The 18,760-nt window shown below is 36.8% G+C and overlaps 1 protein-coding gene across 1 annotated transcript; it reads left to right on the top strand.

Annotated features, from left to right (window-relative positions):
• The first annotated feature begins 5,504 nt into the window (after positions 1 to 5,504).
• Positions 5,505 to 10,587, top strand: LOC143574640 (putative linoleate 9S-lipoxygenase 5). Its single transcript, XM_077059214.1, has 9 exons — positions 5,505 to 5,982; positions 7,243 to 7,532; positions 7,623 to 7,860; positions 7,952 to 8,281; positions 8,388 to 8,473; positions 8,583 to 8,690; positions 8,781 to 9,085; positions 9,185 to 9,448; positions 9,834 to 10,587. The coding sequence occupies exons 1-9, from the start codon at positions 5,766 to 5,768 to the stop codon at positions 10,585 to 10,587; spliced, it is 2,592 nt and encodes an 863-aa protein (XP_076915329.1). The 5' UTR covers positions 5,505 to 5,765.
• The last annotated feature ends 8,173 nt before the right edge of the window (positions 10,588 to 18,760 follow it).

Below are 18,760 nucleotides of genomic sequence, written 5' to 3'. Positions count from 1 at the left end.
ACAAGATGACGGTCAAGAACCGTTATCCTTTACCCCGAATTGATGATTTGTTTGACCAGCTTCAGGGATCGAGTTACTACTCAAAGATCGATCTACGATCCGGTTATCACCAGCTGAGAGTGCGCGAAGAAGATATTTCAAAAACGGCTTTCAGAACACGGTATGGTCACTACGAGTTTTCGGTTATGCCTTTTGGCCTAACCAACGCACCAGCCGTATTTATGGATCTCATGAATCGAGTATGCAAGGCGTACCTCGACAAGTTCGTGATTGTTTTCATCGATGATATTCTCGTCTATTCCAAGAACGAGACTGACCACGAAGAGCACTTAAGGATAATTCTGGAACTACTGAAGAAGGAACAACTGTATGCTAAACTCTCGAAATGTGAATTCTGGCTTCGCGAGGTTCACTTTTTAGGACATGTGATCAACGAGAATGGTATCCATGTCGATCCCGGTAAGGTAGAGGCCATCAAAAACTGGGAAGCACCTAAGACTCCGACTGAGGTGCGACAATTCCTAGGACTGGCCGGCTACTATCGGCGTTTCATCGAGGGATTTTCAAAGATTGCTCAACCCCTCACCGCTTTGACTCACAAGGGCACTAAGTACAACTGGGGTGACGCGCAAGAATCCGCTTTTCAACTGTTGAAAACCAAGCTTTGTAGCGCCCCTATTTTAGCTCTCCCCGAGGGAACGGAAAACTTTGAGGTACACTGTGACGCATCTATACAAGGTCTCGGTTGTGTGCTGATGCAACTCGAGAAGGTTATAGCCTACGCCTCTAGACAACTACGGGTTCACGAGAAGAACTACACGACCCACGATTTGGAACTCGGAGCTGTAGTGTTTGCTCTTAAGATATGGAGGCATTACTTGTACGGTACCAAGTTTACCATTTACACCGACCACAAGAGTCTCCAACATATCTACGATCAGAAGGAGCTGAACATGCGACAGCGTCGTTGGGTCGAGCTGCTTAAAGATTACGATTGTGCCATCAAGTACCACCCTGGCAAGGCCAATGTGGTGGCCGACGCCCTCAGCAGAAAAGAAACAGATAAACCCAGACGGGTGAGAGCATTGCAACTTACGATTCATGCCAGCTTACCCGATCAGATTCGCGATGCGCAACTGGAAGCGTTGAAAGATGATAATCTTCCATCGGAACTCATGCGGGGCATGAGCAAGCAACTTGAAACCAGATCGGACGGGGTCCGATATTTTGAGAACCGGATTTGGGTTCCACGATACGGAGAATTGAGAACTCTAGTGATGGACGAAGCTCACAAGTCCCGATATTCTATCCACCCTGGCTCAGATAAAATGTATCATGATTTAAAGGAACTTTACTGGTGGCCGAACATGAAAGCCGACATTGCCACCTACGTGAGCAAATGCTTGACTTGTGCCAGAGTCAAGATAGAATACCAGAAACCATCTGGTCTACTGCAACAACCGGAACTCCCAATGTGGAAATGGGAACACATCTCAATGGACTTTATTACGGGTTTGCCTAAAACACCGACGGGATGCGATACCATCTGGGTGATCGTTGACCGGTTGACTAAATCGGCGCACTTCCTAGCGATTAAGGAAACAGACAAAATGGAAAGACTGACTCGTGTCTACATGAAGGAAGTAGTGTCGAGACACGGAGTGCCTGTCTCGATCATTTCCGATCGAGATTCTCGTTTTACCTCACACTTTTGGAAGTCGCTGCAAAGCGCACTGGGCACACGTCTCGATATGAGTACCGCATACCATCCTCAGACGGATGGGCAAAGTGAACGGACTATTCAGACCCTGGAGGATATGTTGCGTGCATGCGTCTTAGATTTCGGAAAAAGTTGGGAACCCCACTTACCCTTGGTAGAGTTTTCGTATAATAACAGCTACCACGCAAGTATTAAGGTAGCGCCGTTTGAAGCGCTGTACGGACGGAAGTGTCGATCACCACTCTGCTGGGCAGAGGTGGGTGATAGCCAAATCACTGGTCCGGAACTGGTACTCGAAACCTCGGAAAAGATTGTTCAAATCCGAAATCGCATGGCAGCAGCACGAGATCGCCAAAAGAGTTACGCCGACAAGCGCCGAAAACCTCTCGAATTTCAAGTAAACGATCGAGTGTTACTCAAAGTCTCACCCTGGAATAGCGAGTCACTTTTGGGTAGTACTACTGGGTTTGACAAACCCCACCCGACGCTAAGCTCAACTGGAGGTTGAGTGGGTGTAAATTTTGGCTAACACTTACCATGGTCTGGAGGACCTGGTGACGGGCACTTGATAAACAGTCAGCTTCGGTCGCGAACCACTTAGCGATACTTGTTGTATAGATTAGCTACCTATCGATATATAATTTGACATAACACTATCTGGTAATGCAAAACACTTAAACGCTGTAACGTGGTTACACACTTAAACGCTGTAACGTAGTTACACACTCAAACGCTGTAACGTAGTTACACACTCAAACGCTGTAACGTGGTAACACACTCAAACGTCGTAACGGGGTTACGCAACATTTAAACGTCGTAACGAGGTTACGCAAAACGCTAAACGATTTATCTTATTTTACTTGTGAACTCACCAACCTTGTGTTAACACTTTTAGTATGTTATTCTCAGGTAGCCGAGGCGGGCGCGCGGTTTAGGAGCATGCATTAATGAAAACACTTTTATTCTGCAAACTTAATTTTAACAGTTACATTTGGTTTTAAGTCGTCCTGCGTGACGCAACTTTTGAATTAAGGTTTTACGCTTCCGCACTTACTTTCATTTAAACGTTTTTCTTTGGTTTGGTTATAACTAATGATTCCGATTCTGCCAGTTCACACCCTCTGACGGTAAAACTCCGTTAGTGGATTTTGAGGGTGTGACACTCATTATACATCCTATCATTATCCAACATCACATTATCCATTTCTATGTCCAAACCCTCTAAACTACAATTTGCATCCCGCTGTTCAACTTCAAAATCAGTATGCAGTCTGAAATCCCTCATATCTACATCTACATCATGTGTTTCACCATCTTCATAGTTGAAGTCACTATCTGAATCACTTTCTGAATCTTCATCACCATCCCTAGTTTTCTTAACATTTTTAGATTTCTTTTTGTTCTTAGATTTCTTCACATTCTTTGGTTTCTTAACTGGACAACCCTCTAGATGTTCATCATCATCAGAACTCTCATCTCTCATTTCATAGTTAGAATCCCTACTATCATCAGTTCCACTTTCATCTGAACTTGAAGACTCATCTCCACTTTCTTCATCTGAAATTGAAGAATCTTCACTATCTCCATCCCCACCTCCATCCCCACCTCCATTGTAATCCATATCCACCTCATTTGTAGGTTGCACACCATATCCACCTCCATCCCCACCTCCATCTACATCACCATTGTAATCAATCTCCACCTCATTTATAGGTTGCACACCAAAAGCATCCTCTCCAAACATAGGGTCAAATTCTGGATCCTCATGACATATATCAATCTGGTCTTGTTGTTCAACAACACCAACATTATTCTCTTCTTGAACATTCACATTTGCATCCTGTTTGTCTTGTTCCACAACTACCATTTGAACAACAACCTCATTTGTACTATCTTGCCATTCCAACAACAACCTTTTCTTAACCTAGTTTGCTTTATCTAGTACGACCTCACTTGCAAGAAACTCCTCATCTGTTATCTCTTCAATGGTAAACTTTGAGGGTGAGCAGAAGTATGTGTGTACAGAGGTGAACTCATGCTCAACATACACATTCATTAACTGATTAAAAGCTCCAATATACTTAGCAAATCCCCTAACATCATCATCACTTCCCAAAGCTCTAAGCCCCCAATCCAATTCTGAACCCGGTACTACATAATGGTAGAATCTAACCTTATCTGTAGGATAGGATAATTCAAGCAAGATTCGATCAAGCTCGTGAACTGAAAACTTGTAAATATCTAGCATGTCAACAAAATGGACAACGGCTCTGTTATAAACCCGTCCAGGAAATTTGGTGAAACTGCCACCATGGTGCAGCTTGATCGTGAACAAATGTGGATTATTTACTACACAAACAAGATTAAACAGCTGTTAGTTAAATAAACCCAATTATAAACTCTAAAATTATAAACCCTAAAGTTTTAACTTACCATAAAACGCATCAGCATTTGATTGTTCATCAGCTTCACGAATGTAGAATCGAGGAGGAGGAGGATCATCCATCTTACGTTTTTAAGTTTTGAGAATGATGTGCAATTTAAGGTATTAACTGTCGGTTGTTGAGTCGAGTCGGATACGAGGGTTTTTAATCGCTGGGAAATGAATCGATTGAAAGGGAGGGGGAAGACTGATAAAGGGGGGTTTAGTTGCAGAGATATATGAAAGGACAAAACTACCCTCACATGTGCCTCACGTGATGGGATTTAACTGACTTTTTCTAACCCAGTTAGCGTAAAGGACAAAACTTGTAGGAAAAAAAAGTTTAAAGTACACCGCCTGCAAGGAAACTAAAAAAAGGACACGAACCGTAATTCGTCTTATTTTAAAGGACAAAATTTGTAATTGGGTCTAGATTATATATAAAGTTTGTGGTTGTTTCCTTAAAATATAATTGGTTTAAATATTTTATTATTTAGCATGTAAATGAATTATAAATTTAATTGAATTTCACAAGAGGGGGGTTTTCTCAAATATTGAGTTTCCTCTTGTTGGTGGCTTGGTGGTGGATATGATCGCGTGGTATCACTGGTAGCACGATTATACTCCAGTGGTCCGTGAGTGATCCAAATTAGTCGTTCAAAAAAAATTAAATTATAATTAATTAAATAATAAACGCAACGTGCCGCTGCATTTGAATTGGTTTAGGTAATCTTTTATAACGGTTTTGTTTTTTTAAGGCCACCAAATTTAATTAAAATACGTTGTAATTGTTCCATAATGAACCGTTGTATTTAAATTAGAGTAATATTTTGGTAATCCTTTTAAAACAATTGTGTTTTAATTAAGGCGGTTAATATTAATTTTATTTTTAAAAGTTCTTTTAAAGCGTGTCTAGTTTCTTTTAATGCGGTTAAGGACCTTTTAAAACGTATTAATTTAAAATGGTTCTAGAACTGTTTAAAACATATAAATAACCGTTGTAAATGATCTTGTTTTTGTAGTAGTAATATATGTAATAGATTAGTTAAGAAGAGGGTAAGGTATGTTTTGCGCACAACTCTAAAACTAAGATAAACTCAATTGTTGTCAAATAATCGAAGATAAGCAAAAACAATTAAACAAACTGATATACTTAATTTAAGGAAAATAAGATAAACTCCATTGTTATCACAGGATCCTTATCTCGTTTCTTAATATATCGCCTCCTAAATTATCTTATCAGAATTACGCCAACATTATTTACATAATTAGCTACACAAGAAACACGTACATTATAAAAATACACTATGAACGATTTAGATATATTACTTTTGTCCTTGTAATAATTTAATATGTAGCTAGTAATGATCCTAGCTAGCTCACCATATATATCCACTTGTAACATATTAATTAGAAAGAGAAGCACACCAATAATGAATCAAGATATTTATGTCCAAATCATTTATCGGAAGCCGTTGATTAGTGACACGGTCATATTTATCCTCAAAGTAGACCAATGCATAATTCAAGCCTATAAATATCAACTTGTACCCTTTTTGAGTTTTATATCATATATCTACATTCATCTGCAAGCTGCTACAGGCTTAAGCTCATTGTACGTGCATGGATAACATGTTGCATAAGGTTGCAAATTTGGTGCTGGGAGAGAATCATGGGAAGAACAAGACGACGGTTAAAGGGAAAGTGGTATTGATGAAGAAGAACGTGCTCGATTTCAATGAAGTGGGCGCATCGGTTATGGATCGAGCTCATGAGTTGTTGGGAAATCATATCTCTATTCAGCTCATTAGTATAACTCATGCTGATAGCGGATCCTCAGGTTTGTTTTTTTGACTTTGGTTTAGCCTATATTGAAGAGGCCGGTATCCGCACAAACAATATTTGATTTTATGTTTGCTCACATTTATTAGTTTGTCATTTTACCTAATCTTCTTTGTTCTATAAAGTAAAAAACTACAAGCAAATCTTCTTTGTCGGAGCATACACGACGGATCTAACAATCTTAAGGGTTATGCTTAGATTATAACTTTTCTTCAATAAGATCCACGATAAGTGAACTTCGATATTGACTAACACATGCTAATGCAAATACTCTTTTTCAAACGGGGGCTTTCATCATTTATAACCCCCTCTATAGATGGCTTTCTTGAAAAGTTGAAATTATTCAAGTAATAATGTACGCCTAAATGGTCACTGTAAATTTATATATAATATACGTGACATACACAAACCTTCTACGAATATATAAATATAATTGCACATGAAAAAATTAACTACTCCTTGTTTTCAAAGATGATCAGCTATAATTAGTCCGAGGTTTCATATGTGAACTATTTGACTTTATATTTTTTTTATTGCCTTCATGGTTTTAAATTTTTGTTAATTAAGCCTGCTTCAAAGGCGTTATCAAGTCGATCCAAGCACTAAATGTGAACATTCTTAACATGTAAAAGACAAAATTATAAGATATGTTAAAAGTACTTTTGGTATTATATTTATAATACATCTCCATGTGAAGGTGCATTAACAAAAATGCTTGTTAAATGATAACTCTAGTTTCAAGTCTTTGTCCCCTAATATACTGATGTTACAGGTATATTAAGTTTGGTTTTGGACATAAATATCTTAATTCATCATAGCTGCCACCAAGTGGACTGAATCAATTATCACTACAATTTGCAAACGTTTGACACATGTAGATGCCATTATTAGATGCAGATGGCAATATATATTAGCCAGGTATAACAGTTATAAATAAACAATAAAATTTTCGAGCTAAGTTAAAAAGCACCACAACAAAGAATTAAGTTTCAAATGTAATCAAAATGACGTGTCTGATCCATCACTGCTCCTGATGAATAAATATACTGATAATTCATTTTTTTTGTTAGTATCAATAGGTTTTAGTACTTATTATGAATTATTTACTTGAATTTTAAACAATTTATTGAAGTAGAATTAGCTAGACATACTAGTTAATGCCATATGACATGATAAAGCTACATCAGTTAATAAATTGTACTATAGTAAGGTTGTAGTTAACACTACATGTTCTACTTATATGGACTTTCTGTTACAGGAAAAAGGTTGAGAGGGAAGCTTGGAAAACCCGCAATCTTGGAGGATTGGATTAGCACTATTACCCCCCTCACTGCTGGGGAATCAACATATGAAGTCACATTTGATTGGGATGAAGAGATTGGACTTCCAGGAGGCTGTCTGGTCCAAAATCTTCACCACAGTGAATTTTATCTTATGACACTCACTCTTGAAAATGTTCCTGGTCATGGCCAAGTGCATTTTGTTTGTAACTCATGGGTTTATCCCGCAAAGAAGTACACGAAAGATCGCGTATTCTTTGCTAATCAGGTACCCATAACAACATAGTCTGGCTTCATAGAAAGATAGGTGTTAAATTTATAGTAGTATTTACTGATCATGCGGTGATAATAAATGCAGGCATATCTTCCTGGTGAGACACCTGAACTGTTGCGTCCATATAGAGAGGAAGAGATGCTAGTACTTAGAGGAAATGGGACTGGGATGCTTGAGGAGTGGGATAGGGTTTACGACTATGCTTATTATAATGATTTGGGAGAGCCAGATGATGCGGATAAAGTGCGCCCGGTTATTGGAGGGTCCTCTGAATACCCGTACCCTCGAAGGGGTAGAACAGGAAGAAAACCAACTGAATCAGGTCACCTAGATTGAAGCACTTAATATTATCAAACGACTAATGAAGTTCAAATTGAGGATATGCTAACATGTCTTGTTTTTGGTTTTGACAGACCCAAAAACTGAGAGCAGGCTTTCTCTTATAGATTTTTTGAATATATATGTTCCAAGAGATGAGCGATTTGGACATTTGAGGATGTCCGATTTTCTGGCTCAAGGACTAGAAGCCATCCTTAAATTCCTTCTTCCCGAGTTTGAGGCACTATTTGATGACACCGTAGATGAATTTGACACATTTGAAGATTTCCTGAAGCTTTTTAATGGAGGAATAAAGCTTCCACAAGGCCCGGCACTTGACAAAATTCCTTTACAATTTTTTAAAGAGCTTGTTCGATCAGATGGCGAAGGGCTTCTCAAATACTCGACACCACAAGTCATCCGAGGTACCATTTCAATGACTCCATTATTATTATTATTAAGTACAAAATGTACAAGTTGGTGAATTTTAACGATTACTGATTCCAACATAACTTATGATGTGTATTCTAGATAACTTGTCCGCTTGGAGCACCGATGAAGAATTTGCAAGGGAAATGATCGCTGGGGTTAATCCGGTTTCCATTCAACTGCTGAAAGTAAACTTGTGAAACTTGATTAGTTAGTTATTTATGTTATCTGTTTAGGCAAACAAAATAAACAGAACTACTTGGTTGTCAATAGCATTTTAAAAATTCAAAATTTTAGGTTTTCCCTCCTATAAGCAAGCTAGACGCCAAACTCTACGGTAACCAAAACAGTTCAATAAGATCACATCATATCCAGGAACAACTAGAAGGTCTAGAAGTGAATGAGGTAACTTCCTATGCTTGTTTACTTGGTTGGGTCTAATACACTTGTAAGTAGTTTTGGTTAAGACATCTTTTGAATTTGTCATACGTACAGGCACTAAAAGCAAAAAGGATATTCATATTGGATCATCATGACTCAATGATGCCATATGTGAATCGGATAAACGCAACAGCCAGCAAGGTTTATGCCACAAGAACACTGTTGTTTTTGCAAAATGAAGGGACTTTGAAACCAATTGCCATTGAGTTAAGCTTGCCTCATCCTGATGGTGAAGAATATGGTGCCATTAGCAAAGTGTACACCCCTGCTAAAGATGGAGTGGAAGCTGCAATTTGGCTGTTGGCTAAAACATATGTAGCAGTTAATGATTCTGGAGTTCATCAACTCATCAGTCATTGGTAAATTACAAATCAAATAAAAAATAACCCTTTATAAGTAAATTCTCTTAAATTCTACAACTGTTTTAATAAACATCTTGTCTAATTCCTTTTTTGTAGGTTGAATACACATGCTGTTATTGAGCCATTCATAATAGCAACAAACCGCCAACTAAGTGCGCTCCATCCGATCAACAAGCTTCTCCGTCCTCATTTCCGTGATACAATGAACATAAATGCCACTGCTAGAAATATCTTGATTAATAGTGAAGGTATTCTTGAAAGAAGCTTCTTTACTGGGAAATATTCAATTGAAATGTCCTCCAAGATATATAAGAATTGGGTTTTCCCAAACCAAGCCCTTCCAGTGGATCTTGTATTAAGGTATATGATTCTTCTACTACACTCTGACGTATATATAATAACATTTTTTGTTCGGATTAGCTGGTATAGGGGTTTCTTGTAACTACAAATGAGCTTCACAAGTTCACTTGGTTGACAAGCAAACCGAGTTCAAGTAATTACCATACTGGTGAACTCGAAAGCATTGTTTGAACTTTCCATTAGTTCGCTAGCAGGGTAGAAAATTGAGTAGAAATACAAGAACTTTCAAAAAAACTTAGCAAAATCCTAATTCACCTACTAATATAAAAGTTCATACTCCCTATCTTCAAAAGAGAAAAACGTGACATAAAGTTGTAGAAGCAAACTTTCGCACTAGTTAGTGTATTAGTATTATTATTCCTTATAAATGTTTTTTGCTTTATAGGGGAGTGGCAGTTGAAGACTCAAGTTCTCCCCATGGCCTTCGTTTAACGATTGAAGATTACCCATACGCTGTTGATGGGCTTGAGATATGGTCAGTCATTAAAATATGGGTTGAGGATTACTGTAAATTCTATTACAAAACCAAAGACATGGTGAAAAACGATACAGAACTCCAATCATGGTGGAAGGAACTGCGAGAGGAGGGACATGGCGACCTCAAAGATGAGCCATGGTGGCCTAAAATGAACTCCATTCAAGATGTGATTGACAATTGCACCATAATAATATGGGTGGCTTCTGCTCTTCATGCAGCTGTAAACTATGGCCAATATGGTTATGCGGGTTATCCCCCTAATCGTCCAACTCTAAGTCGTAGGCTTATGCCTGAACCAAACACTCCTGAGTATGATGAGCTAAAAGAGGATCCCAAAAGTGCTTTTCTGAAAACCGTCACTCCACAACTACAATCACTTTTGAGTATTTCTCTAATAGAAATATTGTCAAGGCATACGTCGGATGAACTCTACCTCGGACAAAGAGAGTGTCCTGAGTGGACAATGGACGCAGAACCTTTGATGGCGTTTGAAAAGTTTGGCAAGAAGTTGAAAGAAATTGAGGAAAATATTGTGAAGATGAACAATGATGAGAGGTTGAAGAATAGGAATGGACTTGTAAAGATACCATACACCCTACTATATCCTAGCAGTGAAGAAGGAATTACCGGAAGGGGCATACCAAATAGCGTGGCGATATGACGAACATGTTCATATCTAATGTTCTTAATAAAATGTCCTAGTGCATATATCATTCATGTGACTTGTGTGAACAGTATGTGACACGTTTAACTTTATGTTTTCTAATCTATGCTTTAATCTATAATATATTTGTGTGTTCGTTATATCTTACAAGAAAGTTTAGTTGAATTGTTCACATGAAACATGCATCTATGTAAGCTTTCTCTACCAGAGTCCTTGTGTCTAGATTTAAACACGGAGAGTAAATTCTTTAGACTATTTTATAAAACAATGTTGGTCAAACAAGACTATTTTGAAGGAAAAAATATGTATCAGTTTCCTTCCTTTTCGCTTCTTTTCTCTCCACTTCTTTCGTAAGAAAAAAGGAAAAAACCTTTCAAACATGACTTTTAACCCATATCCTTTCATTTACCTCGTTAAATTAGACTTGAGAAGACAATGTAAGAACTGTGATTGAAGGTGGATGTGATCATAGGACTCCCCTATGAATATTCTACAGTTGTTGTAGAAGCATTAGAGGCGATGAAAATCTATAGTGGCAAGGAGAAGCAGATGATGAATGCCTCAAGCATTCCTTTCCATCGGTTTTCGGATTCCAGTGAATTCCAATGGATTCCAATGCGCATGACTACGCACGTGTCTAAGGTTATTCATCAAAGTCATCAATCAGTTGCTATAGCCATGGAAGCTAAGTCAACCTCCTTGTCAGCATGACCTGAAACATGATCAAAAAGAAAATATGTGAACTAGACAACTACCAAGTCCATAACTAAAGAGAGAAGCTCATATTTGGTCATTAGCGCACATGGATATTTAATATGTGGTCGAGTCACTAACTTCAAGTAGTATTGAACTATGAAAACAATGGACATTAGTAATCCAAAAAAATTACTTTTTATGACGGGAAAGTAAGTTACAATGACTTACCTAATCCTTGTAATTGTAAGTGGTTTGACAAATGAGTAGTACTATAATTTTAAGGAATATTGGTTTTTTAAACAATCCAAACTATGTCATATTGGTAAATATCAGTTCCAAATTTATACTTGCTTGCTGACAGTCTTAACTATTGGTGTATTTAGTTTTAACGGACCACGACTAATGGATGACTAACTCCGTTAGTCCATTGTTGAGTTGGCATGCATAAGTGTCACAAAAAGATCTATATGGCAGCATTACGTGGCATTTGATGCTGAATAGGCTACTTTGTTGGACCCACCACTAAATACAAAATTCATCCTCATCAGATCCACTCTTTGCAACCCACCACCATCCCACCACCACTGCAACCATCGCCGAAACACACAACCACCACCATGACCATCCCCTGCAACCACCACCGGAACCCATGATCACCACCATCTCCATTCCCTACAACCACCACCGGAACCCACAAACCCCCACCATTATCTTATTTGTCGGCCACCGACGGTGGAGATCCAAACAGAAATTTTCGGCAACCACCATGTTCTTTGGCCACCACCTACAACTTTTACTCGGCTTCTGTACCTGCAAATTACGCTCGATCTCTGTACCGCCACCACGTTGGCACTCTGCCGCCATCGCGTCATCTGCAACCGTGGCCGGAAACACTACCCTCTCCTACTCCTTCAACTGAATATCGGGAATTAGACTAAAACTGGTCGCTTCTCAATGTTCTATTCGAATATCATGAAGAAAGCGAAAATTAGATCCAAAAATAGTTTGATAAAAACCTGTTACGAATTACAGTTAAAAGAGGGGAAATGATTGTCAATCTTGAAGGAGATACGATCTAGACCCTTAATTAGTGCGCAGATGTATGATTTGAGGGTGATTTGATGATTATTGTAGGTTAATAGCAATCTGATGAAGATGATGATAAGTTTGTGTTTAGTGGTGGGTCCAACAAGGCAGCCTACTCAGCATCAGATGCCACGTAATGTTTCCACGTAGATGTTTTTGACAATTAGGCATGCCACGTAAGCACTAGACTAACAGAGTTAGTCATCCGTTAGTCGATGTCCATTAAAAATAAATACACCAATAGTTGAGACTGTTAGTAGGTAAGTGTAAAATTGAGACTGATATTTACGAATAGGGCATAGTTGGGATTATTTAAAACCAATAGTCCTAATTTTAATAATCAAAATATTTGAAATATTTGAAGAAACACTAGTTCAACATAGATAAACACTAGTTCATGAGTAAATACCGATTCTACCTGCAAAACAGAATGCTGTGAGCTCGCAACGAGAAGAGGATGATTGTGTCTTTTCGTAACCATCCTCCAGGATGTCAATCAGTAAATGTTCTTAGAGGATAATTGTAAGAGCGAGAAAGTGAGGATACTTTGACCATTTGTTTGATAAACATTCTATTTAATGAACAAATTTTAGGTGCCTCAAATATAGGAACTTGTGTAGATTGGTATTAGACGAATGAATAAGTCTAGATACTCAATCCATCCAAGTTTTACGGAGATGTAGAAAGATCTCATAGGACTTTATTGTTAGCACAATATGTAGAGAAAATATAGTAAAATTATGATAGAAAAGGTTTAATGTGCTCAAGCTTAAGGCACAATATCAAAAGCCATCTGAACTTTTGCAACAACTTGAACTTTCCTTAAAGAAATGAGAGCCTATCATCATAGGATTTACAACCAAAATCCCCCCCTCCCCCCAACACCTAGTAAGCACGGCACTATTTGGATAATTAAAAATAAACTCATTTATTCTAAATCATTGTAGATCGATTCATTCTTTTAGGTGAAGGAAGTATGACCGCTTTACCAATAGTTGAAACCCAATCGGGAGTCCAACCATTAGGAAAAAGACAGGATGGAGACATTGACCAATTTATGACGAAAAGAATACTAGAGTAATCTTGTAAGGTAAATTGACAATTACGGTTTTTGTGACATTCGCAACAAAATCGAATATGCCTTAGTATTCGTTTATCGGATAAACGATAACCACTTATTGCGTATAGAACAAGCGATTAACCGAACGGGTCTGGTTGACATTCCGGGGGGGGCATCTGTAAGTGATATACGATTAATATAAGCTAACATATTAATATTATGGCCTTAGTTTGATAGCAAACAAGTTAAACGAAAACATGCTCGTTTAACCACCCGCTATGATCTTAAACGCGAAAGATAGTTCCGAAAAAAACATTGTATCATCCGTTAAGCCGAAAAAGATCTACCAAACACTTGTTAGGAATGTTTTAAACGATCTGTAAAAATATTTTTGATTTTTACAAACAAATACTACATCTTTCTAAATTTATACAAAAATGGCCGAAAAACACTCGTTTTTTGCAATGCTTGTCGTACCCGATAATTTTTTCGCGCCAAAAACTGAACACAAAATAAATTTGGACTTGGCTTTTCACTTCCGGACACGCAAAACGAGGCATTGGAACAAAAAAAGGCCATAGGCCCTTTTTTTCTCTACTTGCGACTACAAGGGGTAAAATTCCCCCTTAAACTTCTTTATTTTATAAATACTTCACTTTAGATATATTTCAACTTCATCTTCCAAGTTCTGGACATTATCTAGCTGCTCTTTCAAATAACCAACCAAAAATCTTGGTAAGTTGATCATGTTATCAAATTTGTGCTTAATTAAACTTGTTTAATTTGATATAAACATAGCTTGACTACCAAAAATCATTCCTAACCATACAAAAACCATAAAAATTGTTCAATTGCATGTTTAGGATTCGATTGTGATGTGCATGTTTTCAGGTCATGAAATTTTGCAGGGACATTAGGGACCATATCATTGAATCCCTGTTCAAATTTGGTAATTTTTCGACCATCCGAGAATATTTGGCTAATTTATTACCGAATTAGGACGTTTATTTGAGAAAAATAGTTAAAATTCTTGAAAAGTTATGAAAATTTTTGGGGAACTCAGATTTGATATATTATGATCACATATGAAATTTGGGATCATTTCGAAAACCCTAGGTATGTTTGGTGCATTTGCGTTTATTCGGATTTTCATAGCCGTTTTTGGCTTGAAAATGATATTTGGCAAGGTTGTTAGCTTCTGAAATTGCTACAGGTTATTTTGGGAAATGTTTTGGTCATTCAGGAATTTTGGGGGATTTTTCAGAAATCATTTGGTATAAACGGATGATTTTCGGGCTAAATATAGCATATAAAATGATTTTCTATAAATTTATAAATTGGTAAATAATTCCAGAAATATTTCTATAAAAATCTACATATTTTAAACATCAGACATTGAACAACATCACAATCTAAACCTACTGACACTTTCTGGGTGTTATAGCCACACCCAGACTAGCTATACAGCCCAACTAAGTATAAAGATTATAATAATATTAAAATATTAATAATATTATAATATTAACTATAGGGACTAAGTGATAGCAAGGGAAACGGACCCCGAGCTGACCTCGCACTGAGTGCCTACAAAACGGTGAGTTTCATGACCCCACTCTTTAAACTGTTTTACGAACTTTTGGGGTGAAAAACATGTTTATATGCATTATCTATCTGAAAACAGTTCAGAACGTAAAATACATGAACCTTCATATATGAAAATTCCCTACAAACATAATGATAAACTACGTGCTGATGAAAAGGTGATTATTATCGTGATTTATATATTAATGGAAATACTACGAATGCCAAAACATAATGAAATCATATATGACTAGGGCTGTTAATTTATGACACGAAACTGTTAACACGACACAACACGACACGGGTTTTAACATGTTTGGGTTTGAGCTTAACAGGTTTCGTGTCTTAAACAGGTCGACCTGTTTAAGACATGTTTAAATTCGTGTCCTAACAGGTTAAAGACCTGTTAACCTGTTAGTAACCCGTGTAGATTTTTATTTTAAAAAATAAATATATACACTCCTAAAGTCTTAAACATAAAGTCATATTTACAAACGGTATATCATTAATGCCCGTCAGAACCGGATATTATGATTTTTATGGATGTTATGTTTTGCTTATATGGTTTTTGTTTCAAGTATACTATGGATTTGCCGTATTTTGTTTCAAGTATGTTATGGATTTGTGGTTTTTTGTTTTAAATATGTTACGGATTATCTATTAATTAAGACTTTTATGCTCGTTTTGAATATTTTGGTTTTGTTACACTTGTATTATTCATTGTGTCTTTAAACAGGTCCCTTAACACGTATTAACAGGTTAACCTGTTACTAAACAGGTTCGTGTTCGTTTTTGGAAAAAATGACACGATTAGTTATCGTGTCGTGTTCGTGTTTAGAACAATAGGTCGTCGTGTTTTATCGTGTCGTGTCTTACCGTGTCGTGTCCGACATGTTATGACAACCCTATACGTGACAACCTGTTTATACAAATACGCTATTAATGCTAAGCACAACAGGTTGGGGAAATAACGCTGTTTGTAATGGCCATGGGGATAACGTGGTCTGTGATGATCATGGGACTATAGTGGGTGGAAGGGGAGCCACAATAGTAATAAACTAAAGTTGAGTATGGCCTATGAGCCAAGTTCTGCTGCAACTTATAAGCTAAAGTTGAGTATGGCCTATGAGTTAAGTTCTGCTGCAACTTATAAACCAAAGTTGAGTATGGCCTATGAGCCAAGTTCTGCTGCAACTTATTAAACGAACTACCTTGATTATGACAGGAGTGTCAAGAAAATATTGTGATTATATATGTTGTGGCCGGAAAGGGGCCACGGTGATTGGTGATACATGATAAATACAACATTTGTGTATATATATAAATATATATATATATATATATATATATATATATATATATATATATATATATATATATAAATATTTGTGTATACACATTATGTGAATAGATGTAGGAAATACTGTGTGTAAAAAATTCTAATTATTTGTGTATATACTATGTAATGTTTAAGTTTATGTGGAACTATTGTGGGCGGAAGGGGCCACAATGGTTGATATTACGCGGAAAACGAAGGCACGTATTACGAATGAACAGTCACAATTTTATCGTAATTTCAAATTTTATTATAAACTTATACACGTATATATGTGCATACAAAGATACAGATACACATATATAAACGTAATTACATTTTCTTACATACGTACGTACCTACAAGCTATGACTGTGTGGTACGCAGAACTGATTTCGTTAAAACTTATGAAACTCATCAACTATTTGTAGTTGACTTATTTTAACGTGCTTTTCAGGTATTCAGAAACGTGGAATAAAGTGCTTATGTGCTATCTGTTTGAGTTGTGATCGATGCTATGTAATCTGGTACAAACATTCAAGTTAAAAGTGAAGCAGTAGACGAACTAGTTTTGATTGTGACACCTAGTTTGTAAAAGAAGCTAGAACAATGTAATCTATTGTAAATTAGTTAGTAATGTTTTTTTATGAATAATGTATTTGATACCAGTTGTATCTGTTACATTACCGTTTTACGCTTCCGCAAACCGCTTAACGGGGTGTGACAGTTCTAGAATGCAATTGCAAATGTACATGTGCATTTGAACTATAATATGACTTTTCTATATCAAGATTTTGTCAATCTCCTCACGAATGTTTGAAATACTCGCCTACCATTGGTTAAGTTTTCTAATAATGGCTATTATTACTCCTGTATTAAAGACGCCCTGTCTAAAACCATTATGGAAAGAAAATTTGTTGATCATCACTTTTCTAAGCTGAAATTTGAGAAAAGTGGTTGTTATAACCTAAATTGTTCGGGAAACCACCGCCAAGGTTGTCCAGATCGAGTAAAGGTCGAAAAACAGCTGAAGATCGAGAGAATAGTTACTCTAATAATCAAATAAACTGTTGAAATTCCAAGTTAAAAGACCAAAAATATGTTAAAAGTCTCGCTTTGAAAATGGGTAATTAGATTTGGCAAAAGAGGGATGCTGAGTCTTCATTAAATCAAACCTTTCGAACTCGCTAATCGAGTTGGTAAAGTTGATTAAAGTCTCAAGCTACCTCTGGTACTTAGTAGAATAAACGAAGTATTCCTTGTGTCCAATACGATGAAATGCCTGTATAGTAACTCACTAATCATTCCGTTTGTTGGAGTCTCCATAGACAACAAGCCTTATTTAATTTAAGAACGTTTAATAGTTACAGATTGGAAAGTCCAGAAGCTCAAACAAAAACGAATCAAGCTAGTCAAAGTCATGTAATTGTGGCCATAAATCCACACAAGAATGATGAGACCAAATGAAACAAAAGTACCCTCACCTATTTCTTGTAGAGTCCGACACTAGTACTACCTCTTAAATTTCGGAAAGAAATTTCTAAAGGAGGGGAGAATGCGACACCCCACTAAATTTAGCCTAATTCCGTGACTAACGAAACCCATGCTAATGTGAATAAAATAATATAATAAATAATGTTACTTTATTCTAAAAGCTCCAAAAATGTGGGAGATATATTTACTTAAGCACAAAAATGTTCAAGTTGGTTGCGTAGCTGAAACTGTGTAGAACAAATACCGGCAATGACCCGGATAAGTTGAAAAGTCCAAAATAGTTGAGAATGACCCGAAAAGTTATATTATTAATAAAAATAATAGTAATAAGTCATAAACTTATTTTTAGAAGGTTTAGATTCACAAATATTAGAAAGGAAACAAATAAGAACCAGTGTCGGACACCGTATGAACCCATAACCTACCATCACCAAAAATTAGTTTCTTAAGCTTGTATTGTTAGAAATTCAATATCGGATCAAACCTAATAAAAATTTTTAGAAACAGAGTTCGATTGATTAGTTAAAATTCGCAAAACATAAGACGAAAGATTAAAACCTTGTGTAATTTCCAAGCTTGTCACAAACCATTTGTAATACCCCACCAAAGACGGTCCCCCTACCTATACCTTTCATCCAATCTTTTTAAATGCAATGTAATCATTTCCTACTTATTATGTGTTGAAGAAGCCTCCTCCATGTCATACCAACCAAGAGGAACTTCATTCTTTCATATTCACAATCTATAAAAACATTACTCATCAAAACTACACTCCCTCTTCCCTCTCTCTATATCAGATGGACACCACCACACCATCAACACCATTTTTTCAATTTCAATCTACAAATTGTTAAGAAAAAAACAAAAAACTAAATAAATTAAGGGTTTGGAGCTAGAAAGAAGGGTTAGGAGCATTCTAGGAAGTCACTAGTAAACAC

Source organism: Bidens hawaiensis, unplaced genomic scaffold (assembly GCF_021521415.1).
Source record: "Bidens hawaiensis isolate Kalapana, Puna unplaced genomic scaffold, B.hawaiensis_p1.1 tig00027068_1, whole genome shotgun sequence".
Classification (NCBI taxonomy): Eukaryota; Viridiplantae; Streptophyta; class Magnoliopsida; order Asterales; family Asteraceae; genus Bidens; species Bidens hawaiensis.
Note: the sequence above shows the minus strand (reverse complement) of the source record. Positions and strands in the feature narration are given on the sequence as shown.

Coding starts and splice junctions, on each gene's coding strand:
- LOC143574640 (XM_077059214.1), top strand. CDS start 5,766: ATGGATAACATGTTGCATAAGGTTGCAAATTTGGTGCTGGGAGAGAAT. Junction 7,533..7,622: donor GCGTATTCTTTGCTAATCAG/GTACCCATAACA, acceptor TAATAAATGCAG/GCATATCTTCCTGGTGAGAC. Junction 8,691..8,780: donor AAGGTCTAGAAGTGAATGAG/GTAACTTCCTAT, acceptor TCATACGTACAG/GCACTAAAAGCAAAAAGGAT.